Raw genomic sequence first — 14,681 nt, 5'->3', positions numbered from 1 at the left:
TATGAAGAACTCACCAAACTCCGCACCCAAAAAACAAATAATCCAGTGAACAAATGGGCAGAAGACATGACTAGACACTTCTCTAAAGAAGACATTTGGATGGCCAACAGGCACATGAAAAGATGCTCAACGTCACTCCTCATCAGAGAAATACAAATCAAAACCACACTCAGATATCACCTCACGCCAGTCAGAGTGGCTAAAATGAACAAATCAGGAGACTATAGATGCTGGCGAGGATATGGAGAAAGGGGAACCCTCTTGCACTGTTGGTGGGAATGCAAACTGGTGCAGCCACTCTGGAAAACAGTGTGGAGGTTCCTCAAAAAATTAAAAATAGACCTACCCTATGACCCAGCAATAGCACTACTAGGAATTTACCCAAGGGATACAGGAGTTCTGATGCATAGGGGCAACTTGTACCCCAATGTTTACAGCAGCACTCTCAACAATAGCCAAATTATGGAAAGAGCCTAAATGTCCATCAACTGACGAATGGATAAAGAAATTGTGGTTTATATACACAATGGAGTACTATGTGGCAATGAGAAAGAATGAAATATGGCCCTTTGTAGCAATATGGATGGAAGTGGAGAGTGTTATGCTAAGTGAAATAAGTCATACAGAGAAAGACAGATACCGTATGTTTTCACTCTTAGGTGGATCCTGAGAAACTTAACAGAAGACCATGGGGGAGGGGAAGGGGAAAAAAAAAGTTACAGAGAGGGAAGGAGGCAAACCATAAGAGACTCTTAAAAACTGAGAACAAACTGAGGGCTGATGGGGGGTGGGGGAGAGGGGAAAGTGGGTGATGGGCATTGAGGAGGGCACCTGTTGGTATGAGCACTGGGTGTTGTATGGAAACCAATTTGACAATAAATTTCATATTAAAAAAATCACATTTTATTTTTATGCTTCTTTCTCTGAAGCAGTCCCTTTTAATTATGTGACAGTAAATTTCATATCCAACAATCAAATACAGTTTTGCTGTTTCATCAAAAAAAAAAAAAAAAAAAAAAGGCACCGTGGCTGAAAGACTTTTTAAAAACCCAACTGCATTTTTACAATCAGAATAATAAATAGTGATTTATCCTTTGCTATGTGCTCCAAAAGACATATTTTGAAAATATGTTACCTATGATCTTTAAAACATACCATTACCCTCCTGGAAACTGTTCTTACACCAGCGTGAAAGTTAAAACATTAAAATAGTAAGTCAAATATAATTTTGCTATTTCAGTTAGTATGATGGTATTTCTCAAAACAGAGCAAAATTCAATTATTTGGTGCAATTAAAAATTTTATGAAGACAGGGGCACCTGGGTGGCTCAGTTGGTTAAGCGTCCAACTTTGGCTCAGGTCATGAGCTCAGAGTTCGTGAATTCGAGCCCAGCGTCAAGATCTGTGCTGACAGCTCAGAGCCCGGAGCCTGCTTCAGACTCTGTGTCTCCCCCTTTCTCTGCCCCTCCCCCGCTCACACTCTGTCTCAAAAATAAACATTAAAAGAAAAATTAAAAATTTTTTATGATGATAAAATTAGAATTTAGGTAACAAACTTTTTAAAATGCAACTTTATTTGTACTTAGAAGTATGCCATATGTTGCAAGAAGTGTTTGAACATGTTTACTAGAAGAATTAAGTTATCAAGTCCTTTTTAGGTTACACACACACACACACACACACACACACACACACACACGCAGTAGCTGCTAAGTGGTGGAAGAGAAAGGTCATTTGATTTTTGAGCCAAAATGATAAAGGTTCTAACACCAGCTTCCATGACTTAATGGTTGTATGATACTGGCCCAGTGACCAAGTCTTTCCAAATCTTGATTTTACCATCTGTAAAAACGGGGATGACTGTATCTTTTAGAAAACTGTTGAGAGCAACATCTAAAATCACATAAATGAACAATGAGAAATAGAAAGTACTATTTAAATAGAATGTACTGTTAATAGTGATATTCATGTGTTGCTCCAAAGTATAATTTTTATCTAATAAATTATACTTTATGGCTTTTCATCCATGGCTATGCAAGATTCATCTTGCATAATATGTCTTACGAAACAGCACAATCATCTGTCTACAGCCAGAGACAGGCACAGCAAATCTGCATAATTTGCTGGAAGCTTCCAAGCTAAGTGAGAAAACTCATCCAGAATCTTTTGTGTAATTACCTACTCTTCAGTATCCAGGCACATTTTCTTCTGGATGATCACATTCTTTAGAGTACATTTTTTGGAATGAGATGAAGTAACAAAAAATATAAAACTCAAAAAACTTTATTTTTTGTCATAAAATAACAAAAAAAAATTAATTATAATCAAACAGATCATTTAACCTTATAGATCATTTATTTCTCTTCTGCACTGGGTTTAAGCCATATTATCATCAAAGTATTTTCTTTTAATGCCAGCAAATCTAGTTGTAGTTGAAATCTTTACATGTAAGAAATTACTTAAAATTATTCAGAGGCAGAGATTCTAAAATTTAACAAGTGATTTCCTGTACATTAAAAATGGAGGGCTTAAAACCATAAATGGAGACTTAGGTTGACCAAATTTTTAAAGAACTCTTATTTATTCATTAAAAAGCAATCAAATATTAGCTATTCGCACTACTAACAATTTTAATTACCACACTGACTGACCTAACCAATGCAGAACCATTTAAGCTATGTCAGGCCTTTAAAAGGAAAACATAATTTCATCAATTCTACAGCACTAATCTTTTAAAACAAATATATTTTGCATGTATAAATGCAAAATTCTTCACTTTTCTACCACTATAGTCCATTTTTCAGAAATTACATAAAAAAAATTACATAAAAGATTTTAAGTATCATTTTACTCCTATACTAGGAAAGATTAAATTAACATTAAATCAGTTAAAAACTAAATACAATTTGCAAATATTTGTTCTTACTTCCACGTATGTCTTTCAGTGCTAGGAAGAGGACTATTAATATGTAGCATTGATTCAGACTAGCAAATGACCAGCATGCCAATCTCTTTCTGGATCTCTTTCAGAGAATACACAGAGTCGAGAGCAGTGCTAAAACCAGTGTGCTCCTATCAGATAAAGCGCAGAAGTTATCTTTAGGGGTGGAGACTGAGGAACGGTTCAAAACTGTTTCTTTGCCCTGCCTGATCATGGAGTTCTCTCATCTCTTCTACATTCTATTTAAAAAATAAAGCATAAACAAAAACAGTCATAAATAGGATAGATGCCCATATCACATTTATAAATTTAAATAAAAATGTTCTTTAAATTTTTGACTTTATAATACTGTGATATTGGTTCTACTCATTAAAATAATACTGATTTTTGTTTTAAATTTCTGTTATAAAGGCAATATGAATCAAATGTATCAATTCAAAGATATTTTAAAATTCTATTGCCATCGATTTCCTTTTTTCATTATGGTGATATATATATATATATATAAATTTATATATACATATATAAAGCATAATATTTGCCATCTTAACCATTTGTAAGTGTACAATTCAGTGGCATTAATTAAATTCACAATGTTATGCACCACTATCTATTTCCAAAAAATGTTTATCACCTCAAACAGAAACTCTGTAACTCCTAAGAAATAACTCCCTAATCTTCTTTCCCCCAGCCACTGGTAGCTTCTAACTCATCCTATGTCTGTAAATTTGCCTATTCTAGCTATTTTCAAAGAAATGATCATGTAGTGTTTGTCCTTTGTGTCTGGCTTATTTCACTTAGCATAAGATTTTCAAGGTTCATTTATGTTACAGCATATATGAGAACTTCATTCCTTGTTACAGATGAATAATCCAGTGGATGTATACACTGCATTTCATCCATTCATTTGTGCCTGGACACGTGGGTTGTTTTCACCTTTTCGCTACTGTGAATAATGTACGTATAATTCATACAAGTATCTGTTTGAAACCTTGCTTTAAAAAAAAAAAAAAAGTTTATTTCTAGAGAGCGCACGCTTGCATGAGAGGAGGGGCAGAGACCGTGGGAGAGAGAGAATCCCAAGCAGGTGCCACATTCAGCATGGAGCCTGAACATTGGGCTGGATCTCAGGACCCATAAGGTCATGACCTGAGCTGAAATCAAGAGTTGGACACTTAACCAACTGAGCCACCCAGGAGCCCAGAGACCTTGCTTTCAATTACTGTGGGTATATATATAAAAGTGGAACTGCTGGTCACATGGAAATTTTATGTTCAGCTTTTTGAGGAAGCACTATTTTCTGCAGCACTGACACCATTTTACATTCCCACCAGCGACATATAAGAATTTCAATTTCTCTGCATCTTCACCAACATTTTCCTTTTTTTTTTTTTAAGTTAATTTATTTATTTTGAGAAGGAGACAGAGAGAAACAGACAGACAGTGGAGGGAAGGGCAAAGAGAGAGGGGGGGAAAGAGAATCTTATGCAAGATCCACGCCCAGCTCAGAGCCTGATGCAGGGCTTGAACCCACAAACCGTGAGATCATGACCTGAACTGAAATCAAGAGCTGGACACTCAACAGACTGAGCCACCCGAGGTGCCCATTTTCCTCTTGTAACAAAATTATAGCCACCTTAACAGATGTGAAGTGGTAACTCACTGAGGTTTTGATCTGCATTTCTTAATGATGAACGATGTCGAGCATCTTCTTTTCACGTGTTTATTGAGCATTATTGTATCTTCTTCTAAGAAATGACCAGTAAAGTCTTTCGCTCATTTTTTAAGTTGGCTGCTGTCTTTCTGTTGTTGAGTTGTAAGAATTCTCCATATACTCTGGATATTAAATCTTTATAAGATACATAGTTTTGCAAATATTTTCTCCCATTCTGCCAGTTGTCTTTTCACTCTCTTAGCAATATCCTTATATACACAAGTTTTTAATTTTAATGAAGTCTAATTTACCTTTTTCTTTTGTTGCTGGTGCTATGGTGTCATACCTAAGATTCCACCGCCATATTCAAGGTCATGATGACGTATCGCTATGTTTTCTTCTATGAGTTTTATGGCTTTATCTCTTATATTTAGGTCATTGATCCATTTTGAGTTAATTTTTACATGTGGTATGCAGCAAGGGCCCAACTTCATTCTTTTGTATCTGGAAATCCAGCTGTCCCAAGCTTCCTCTGCCATAGTCATTCTTAGCTCCACTGAATAAACTTAACAGCCTTCTAAAAACTCAATTGCCATTGCAATGGTGTCCTAGGAGTACCATAACAAACTAGGTGCCTAGGTGGCTTAAAACAACACAAGTTAATTCTCTCATAGCCTGGACTCTAAAAGTCTAAAATCAGGGGTGCCTGGGTGGTTCAGCTGGTTAAGCATCCAACCTTGGCTCAGGTCATGATCTCACGGTTTGTGAGATTGAGCCCTGCATTGAGCTCTCTGCTGTCAGCACAGAGCCTGCTTCAGATCCTCTGTCCCCCTCTCTGCCCCTTCCCCGCTTGCTCGCTCTCTCATCTCAAAAATAAACATTTAAAAAATTAAAAATAAATAAACAAATAAAAGTCTAAAGTCAAGGTGTTGGTAGGGCCATACTTCTTCCAACACTTCTAGGGGAGGATCTTATTTTTCCTTGCCTCTTCCAGCTTCTGGTAGACTCAGGTGTTCCTTGGATTCCGGTAGCATAACTCTAATCTCTGTTTCTATCTTTACATAGCTATTTTCCTTTTGTGTCTGTCTTTTCCTTTCCTTATAAGGATACGAGGTCATACTGGATTAGAGTCTACCCTAATGACTTTATCTTAACTTGGTTATATCCCCAAAGACTCTATTTCCAAATAAGGTCACATTCATAGGTATGGAAGTTTAGGATTTTAATATACCTTTTTGAGGGGACACAACTCAAACCACAACAGCTACAGATATATAGGGGTTTATTTCTGGACTCTCTATTCTAATCCACTTGTCTATATGTCTACTTTTATAAAAGCCAGCGACGCTAGCTTTATAATAAGTTTTGAAATCTTCTTCAAGATTTTACCGTTTTACCACTTTTTTTTAATTTTGTCAGACTTTGCTAAACTTAGCCAAACTCTTCAGAAACAAAACATCTTTTATCATCAGTCTTTATAATGGGCCACACTTCCCTGCTTCTTTACAAGACTGGTGACTTTTTATTGCATGCCAGACACCATAGATGTTGCCTTTTGAGGGTGTTAAATATTTCTGTGTTCCTATACATATTCTTGAACTTTGTTATGGGACACAGTTAAATTACTTGAAAAGAGTGTGACCTTTTTGGGTACTGTTTTTAAGATTTAGATGAGGCTAGAACTCAGTCTATGGTAAACGACTCCCCACTACTGAGGGGGTAGAGATCAATGCCCTGTGTGTGACTCAGAAGGTTTTCCAGTCTGGCTGTTAAGACAGGCACCATTCTTGACCCTATTAGTGTCCCACACTGTTAACTCTAATCCTTTTGAGTGTTTTTTCCCCACTGCCTTTGGTTAGTTTCCTCACTTGTATGGGATCAGTACTCAACCTCATACTCAGGGATTACCTCTGCAAAGTTCCTTCTCTGTGTAACTCTTTCCACTCTGATACTGTGTCCTGTGAACTGGAACCCACCTTGGTCTCCTTGGACTCACAGCTTTCTCTGCCCACCTCACTTACTGTCAGACAACTTCCATTTGTTATACATAGTCCAGGAAGACTATGACCTTGTCAGTCTCGTCTCTTCATATTCCTTATCTCAATGTAGGAAGCTCCAGAACAACCATTCCCACATTTCTTGGCTGGTTGATAGAGATGCCACATAGAAGGCACCACTTCCATTCTCTGATAAATGAGCCCCCCCTATTTGAACCTAAGATATGGCCCAGTTCCAGGAGGCCTTTATCCAAACAGAATCATCACTGCCTTTTTCTCAGTTGCCACTCTCAACACTCCATCTCACTGAGAAGCAGATCTCTGTATTCTATTTCTCGCAGTGAATTTGTTTGAGGTGTCATTATATATGCAACTTACTCATATGCTATACTTACCTACTGCATTTATATACCAAACTAACATAGCTGTATGGTGGCTTTACTTTTATTGCTTCAAACTATAAAGTTCCCTAATTTTAAAATAAACATGTTTACAAACACATGCAAGATTGATTTTTCTAGGGAAAATGCAGGGTTTCTCAATCTCAGCACTGCAGACATTCAGGGCCACATACTTCCTTGCAGTGTGTGTTGGGGTGGGGGGAGTAGGGAAAGTATGCTGTACATTGTAGGATGCTTAGCAGCACACTTGGCTTCTTGGTCTCTACCTACTAAATGTCAATAGCAACCACCTCCAACCTCCCATCACTTGTAACAATCAAAATGTCTCTAGATATTGTCAAATGTCCTTTGGGCAGGGGAAGACAGGATTGCCCCAGTTAAGAACCAATGGGCTAACAGAATAAACATTTCTATTCTAAGTATTTGCTTAAGGCTTTTAACAAAAAAAAAAAAAAAAAAAAAAAAAGGAGGAAGAATAAGGGGATAAGACTTTATTCAAAAGTACCAGGACTTATTGGGGCGCCTGGGTGGCTCAGTCGGTTAAGCGTCCGACTTCAGCTCAGGTCATAATCTTGCAGTTTGTGGGTTTGAGCCTTGTGTCGGGCTCTGTGCTGACAGTTCAGCCTGCTTCAGATTCTGTGTCTCCCTCTCTCTGCCCCTCCCCTACTTGTGCTCTGTCTCTCTCTGTCTCTCAAAAATAAATAAATTGTTAAAAAAAAAAAAAAAAAAAGTACCGGGACTTATTAAAATAACCAAATTCTCAAAACTCTGGAGATCAATTCTTTTGCTAATTACTTTACTCAAAGATATCTTCAAAGTATGTTTTAAAAGTAACTCCTTTATACATAATGCAGTAAATACCAACAATCTTTAATTATGCTCAAACTACTGAAAGGTATCTCAATGAACATCTCTAAAAGAAACAGAGAAACTACTTTCAGTGTTGTTGAAACATCTGTGATTAACATTCACTTTTACTTCATGCTATGCTAATTTTATGAATTATTTACAAGTCTTATTTTTGAAGTATATAATGAGAAACTTCTTACTTAAGAATAAACTCTACTCTGAGCTCTCACTTTTGAAAAGACATTCCCCAAGACTTACAACTTATTTTTAGAGGATTCAAGAGGGAAAAAATGAATTAAACTGATAGGTGGAGCTAAAAGAGGAAAGGTCAGAAAGTTCAAATCCATGTAGTGTTGTTCTCCAATGGAACAGAAAAACATTTTATACCAGTCCCAGGTTCTGAGTGGACACATTTTATACACAGTCCCAGGTTCTGAGTGGACACATTTTACACCAGTCCCGGGTTTTGAGTGGAGGCACAGAAGTTTGATGCAATTACCTGCAACATGAGCTCACAGTCATCTCTTCCAACAAAAATCATTTCTCGTGGCAGCCTGTGGCGAGTGCCTCCACTGCTCACCAAAAACCAGGATGTTAAGCTCATTTTCTGCTTAGCTTTTAAGTCTTCGGCAAAGCTACGTCATCCTGCAGAGATATTCAAGAAAAACATACATTCAGATATTTAGCTTTGGTATCGATTCACCAAACCCTTCAAGCAGGCCTAAGAATAGAAGTTGGTTCTTCATCTGCTCCTACTATAAGTAAACAGGCCATCCAGAGGCCCTCAGACATGGCACATCTACCAAATTCTCGTTAGTAAAGTAAGTCCACAGACTCCGCGAAGAGTTCAATTAAGAAGGCAGACAAAGGGTGCCTGGGTGGCTCAGTCGGTTGAGTGTCTGAGCTCAATCATGGGTTTGTGGGTTTGAGCGCTCCATTGGGCTCTCGGAGCCCAGCCCAGAGCCTGCTTCGGATTCTGTGTCTCCCTTGCTCTCTGCCCCTCCCCCACTCATGCATGCCTGCGCATGCGCACTTTGTCTCTCAAAATTAAACAAACATTAAAATAAATTTTTTTAAAAGACATTATGCAATTAAGTAGTCAAATAATAAACATTTATCATACTCCTGAAAGGCTCTGAGCACAGCTTATAATAAAGGTCTAATCCTCAAGTAAATGATCACATTATTATCACGTTAACCTTAGTAAACACTAGGAGTATTATACACTTAAATGTCTAACTTATGACTTGAGAAAGAAAGACTAAGTTCATTTGAATACATCTGAGATCTAATTAAGAACAATAAAAACTAAAGAAATTGCTTCTTAGTCAACTAAGTGTAACCACCAAAAGAACTTTCAGAAAGATGCAATTTCAATTTCTCTCCTCACATGTACTTCACTTTCTTAGTACATTTTTCTACAGCACCAATTCTTAGGCTTTTGTTCTCTTAAAAAAAAAAAAAAACCAAAGAGCATTTTGTTTATGTGGATTATATATATTAATATTTACCATATAAAAACAATGAAAACTGAGCAACTAAGATTTATTAATTCATTTATAATAAACTAACATTTTAATGAAAAATCTTTTTCATTAAAAAAAATCTTTTTAATGTCTAGCATAATAGATTTTTGCATTTGCTCTGCATTCAATCTGTTGTCAGTACACTGTTGAACTTGAAATATTTAAAGGCCTGCCTTCATTCAGATAGTTAGAAAAGGGAAATGTAATTTAATAGTCTTCTCAAATAACTGTAGTGTTATTTTGATACTAATATCAAAACTTCAATAATGGTAGTTTCTTGAAATTTATTTGTAATATGAAATCTTAACACTTTTATAGTGTGTGATGTAAATACCCATCTTCAGCTCGGAAGGGATCTTGGGAACACTGTCCCTGAGTTACACAGTCTCCCAAAGGTTAACATGTTCACTTTATTATTAAAACATCACATCTGCTAACTTTATCACCCATCTCACCTTCTCAGAAAAGTCAAGTACTGGGTAGCTGTGAGGCTCATGGTGGCAGAACCAAGGTTTCTAAAATTCTAATTTCTCTTGAAAGCTCAAATCTTATTGGCAAAAAACTACTACCAATTCTTTTCTTTGAGGTGACAGGCTTACTTTGTTTGCCAAACACTCAAGTGTACAAAACCATTAATCTGTCAGTCGTTGTTTCAAGTAACAAGTTGGTCCATGAAACAAGCCTGTAGTGCAGTTCACAACTCAAACAACGGCACAAATGCTTTTCCTTGAGACAACCATGGTACTTTGGAATTCAATGTAAGTGTTTTACATGTGCTTCCAATTACTTCTGCAGAATATTAAAAAGATGTGACTTCCATTTTTACCACTTTATCAAGGACATTTAAAACAATTTTTTTTTAATGTTTATTATTTTTGAGAGACAGAGAGAGACAGAGTGCAAGCAGGGGAGGGGCAGAGAGAAAGGGAGACACAGAATCTGAAGCAGCCTCCAGGCTCCGAGCTGTCAGCACAGAGCCCGATACAGGGCTCGAACTCACAGACCATGAGATCATGACCTGAGCTGAAGTCAGCTGCTTAACTGACTGAGCCACCCAGGTGCCCCTATCAAGGGTATTCTTAAGTGAAACTGGTTTTTTCTCCTCCCTTAACTGCACGTGCATGGCGGTAAACTACTATTAGTATAATTTGGTGCTAATACCTAGATCTCTGCTAGAAGCCAGCAGCTTTACCCACCACTCTTTTTATACTAGCAACTCAAATGTCAATACAATATAAAAGGCCAATTATGTTTGATATTATTTTTAAAATAGCTTTGACCTCGTGACCTTTGAAATGGTTTCAGGGACTCCCAGAGGCCTGTGGATTGAGCTTTGAGAACTACTATCCTAGAGAACATGGTGATGTCATTTAGAACCTAAATCTTGGAGTCAGACTAACAGATAAAGAATCTGACTCTTGGTTCCAACACTTGACCTTGGGCAAGTTATTTATCTCATGTCCCTTAGTTTCCTCTTTTGTAAAACGGTGATAATAATAGTATCTACTCAACCGCTTTTTATGAAACTACTACTTGCAAATATTTTTTCCATGAAATGGCATATTGTTACAATTTAATTAGAAGCAAACTACAGTGACATGAAACATTCTGCAATAAGAAATATAGCTATACATTAAAACAAAATCCTATAAAATGTAAAACTTTATGTGAAGGTAAACATCCCATATATTATAAATTTATCAACATATACACGAAACAATGGGTTTCACCAAAACAGGCAAAGAGCCTTCTGTAAAGCTGAAACAATCAAGTCTTACTCCACTTTCAGCTTATCCCTTGATATGGTCAATTTATGTGGATTTTTAATCTTCCATCCACTTAACTCCATGTTGGAGATGTGGTTGGTTTTTCATCCGTCTACTCTCTGACAAACGGGCATTTAGCACTGCATGTGTACTTCCTGGCCAAGTCAACAGAGAATCAAAAAAATTTTACCCAAGAAAACCCCTCCAATCTAAATACAGCATGTAAGTGGCACACACACCAGAGCCAAACATGGGCAACGGGAACAATATAACATTTTCAAAATCAAAGTTTTACATAAGCATTATTCATATGCTACAAAAACACTGTTTTAGCTATTTAGATAATATCAAACACAATTACATAATATACAAATACATAATACATAATCCTACAATACAAACATACAACAATAATTACAGTTGACCCTTGAAAAACATGAGATTGAACTGAATGGATCTACTCATATGTGAATTTTTTGATAAATACAGTACTGTAAGCATATTTTCTCTTCCTTATGATTTTCTTAATATTATTTTATCTAGCTTTTTTTTTAAGTAATCTGTACACCCAACATGAGACTCAATCTCACAACTCTGAGATCAACAGTCACATGTTCTACCAAGTGAGCCAGCCGGGCACCCCTCTAGCTTACTTGATTGTAAGAATATATGATACCTGTGACATGAAAATATATATATTAATAATTTATCTTATTGATAAGGCTTCTGGTCAACAATAGGCTATTAATAGCTGCATTTGGAGGGAGTCAAAAGCTGTAAATGGACTTCTGGGGAGCCTGGATGGCTCAGTCGGTTAAGAATCCAACTCTTGATTTCAGCTCAGGTTATGATCTCAAGGTTTGTGAGTTGCAGCCTCAGGTAGGGCTCTGTGCTAACAACGTGGAACCCGCTGGGGATTCTTTCTCTATCTCCCTCTCTCTGCCCCTCCCCCCACTCTCTCTCAAAATAAATAAAGAAGCTCTAAAAAAAAAAAGTTATACACGGACTTGGCTGTGCAGGGGTTGGCACTCCTAGTCTGTGCGTTGTCCAAGGATCAACTGTACATAACTACATAAAATAAAAATAATGGCTTTTAATATATTGTTTTGACTTTCAATGACACTTGAAAGGTACCTAAAAGAATACATACTTTCTGAAAAACAAAAATAAACATAATCCTCAAGATGAGGGGTATTTATCCATTGGCAGTGGCACAATGGCCTTGAGTCTTCTAGCTTCTCAACAATAGGTGGGAATGAGATATTACAAAGAGCTACTGGGCCTTTCAATTTTTACACAGGGCTCTCTCCTTCAATAACACAGCTTTCTCAGTGGCCCTTCAATTCCAATGATCTTTTACTACTCACAGAGTAATACTGACACTTAACACATGGATAAAACTGAAACCTGGTTGAGAGCTTCCTCAATGACCAAGAAATAGGTTTCAGCTCAGATTCCTCAAAAGGGAGGGGGGAAAGAAGACTTTGGGTTTGACAATATGTTCAAGGTCTTGACCAGATGTGACAGCAGTTACGTTTCTCTGTAGTTTCTGGATGAGCCAAGAAAACATGTGTTTTGGAGTAGACTTTTTTTTTTTTTTTAATTTGCATCCAAATTAGTTAGCATATAGTGAAACAATGATTTCAGGAGTAGATTCCTTAACGCCCTTTACCCATTTAGCCCATTCTCTCTCCCACAACCCCTCCAGCAACCCTCAGTTTGTTCTCAATATTTATAAGTCTCTTCTGTTTTGTCCCCCTCCCTGTTTTTATATTATTTTTGTTTCCCTTCCCTTACGTTCATCTGTTTTTGTCTCTTAAAGTCCTCATATGAGTGATGTCATGATTTTTGTCTTTCTCTAACTAATTTCACTTAGCATAATACCCTCCAGTTCCATCCACATAGTTGCAAATGGCAAGATTTCATTCTTTTTGATTGCCGAGTAATACTCCATTGTGTGTGTGTGTGTGTGTGTGTGTGTGTGCATATATATATATATATATATATATATATATATATATATATATACATATATAAACCACATTTTCTTTATCCATTCATCCATGATGGACATCTGGGCTCTTTCCATACATTGGCTATTGTTGATAGTGCTGCTATAAACATGTGGGTGCATGTGTCCCTTCGAAACAGCACACCTGTATCCCTTGGATAAATACCTAGTAGTGCAATTGCTGGGTCTTAGGGTAGTTGTATTTTTTAGTTTTTTGAGGAACCTCCATACTGTTTTCCAGAGTGGCTGCACCAGCTTGCATTGCCACCAACAATGCAAAAGAGCTCCTCTTTCTCCGCATCCTCGCCAACATCTGTCATTGTCTGAATTGTTAATGTTAGCTATTCTGACAGGTGTAAGGTGGTATCTCATTGTTGTTTTGATTTGTATTTCCCTTATGATGAGTGCTGTGGAGCATTATTTCATGTGTCGGTTGGCCACCTCAATGTCCTCCTTGGAGAAGTGTCTATTCATGTCTTTCGCCCATTTCTTCACTGGATTATTTGTTTTTTGGGTGTTGAGTTTGATAAGTTCTTTATAGATTTTGGATACTAACCCTTTATCTGATATGTCATTTGCAAATATCTTCTCCAATTCCATTGGCTGCCTTTTAGTTTTGCTGATTGTTTCCTTTGCTGTGCAGAAGCTTTTTATTTTGATGAGGTCCCAGTAGTTCATTTTTGCTTTTGTTTCCCTTGCCTCTGGAGATGTGTTGAGTAAGAAGTTGCTACAGGCAAGATCAAAGAGGTTTTTGTCTGCTTTCTCCTTAAGGATTTTGATGGCTTCCTGTCTTACATTGAGGTCTTTCATCCATTTTGAGTTTATTTTTGTGTATGGTGTAAGAAAGTGGTCCAGGTTCATTCTTCTGCATGTCACTGTCCAATTTTCCCAGCACCACTTGCTGAAAAGACTGTCTTTATTCCATTGGATATTCTTTCCTGCTTTGTCAAAGATTAGTTGGCCATACATTTGTGGGTCCATTTCTGGGTTCTCTACTCTGTTTCATTGATGGAGTAGACTTTTTGAGTTAAAACCCTAGTCCCTCATGTTTTCTAGGTGACTCAAAAAAAAAAAAAACCCAAAATGACAAAAAAAAAAAGTAACAACAAATGTTTCTGAACTTCAGACAAAGGAAAAAAACCAAAGTGACAATATCTAAAGAGAAAATGAGACACAGAAATAGTATCTGATAACACTTGGCATATGAGAGGCACTTAAGTAATGTTCATTTCCTTTTCTCCCTGTCCTCTTAATCTTTTCTGCCAAATAATACCCTAAAGTCATAACTTATGACTGGAACAATATCAACCAACCAATCCACATTTATGGAGTATATTCTACGTCAACATCCTAAAAGTATTCCCTTCAAGGAATATTTTAGAATAAAAATTAGGACAACATAATGTGGCTTATGGCTTACTCATAAAATTAAAAATGCTATAGTCTTTATTTCAGACTTATTTCAATTTTAGATAAGTAAATTTAATAGATCAATGATTAAAATTCTCACAACATTTTCTCAAAGCATGAATACTT

The 14,681-nt window shown here is 36.8% G+C and overlaps 1 protein-coding gene across 15 annotated transcripts in view; it reads right to left on the bottom strand.

The window, feature by feature from the left end:
• Nucleotides 1–14,681, bottom strand: part of CEP170 (centrosomal protein 170) — a 125,288-nt gene that overhangs the window by 82,193 nt on the left and 28,414 nt on the right. For all 15 annotated transcript variants that reach the window (XM_045049305.1, XM_023247413.2, XM_023247416.2 and 12 more), the window contains exon 2: nucleotides 8,342–8,487. In XM_045049305.1, the coding sequence (XP_044905240.1) occupies nucleotides 8,342–8,446 (105 nt within the window). In that variant the 5' untranslated portion in view covers nucleotides 8,447–8,487. The remainder of the gene's footprint in view (nucleotides 1–8,341; nucleotides 8,488–14,681) is intronic.

This window comes from Felis catus, chromosome F1 (genome assembly GCF_018350175.1).
Source record: "Felis catus isolate Fca126 chromosome F1, F.catus_Fca126_mat1.0, whole genome shotgun sequence".
Classification (NCBI taxonomy): domain Eukaryota; kingdom Metazoa; phylum Chordata; class Mammalia; order Carnivora; family Felidae; genus Felis; species Felis catus.
Note: the sequence above shows the minus strand (reverse complement) of the source record. Positions and strands in the feature narration are given on the sequence as shown.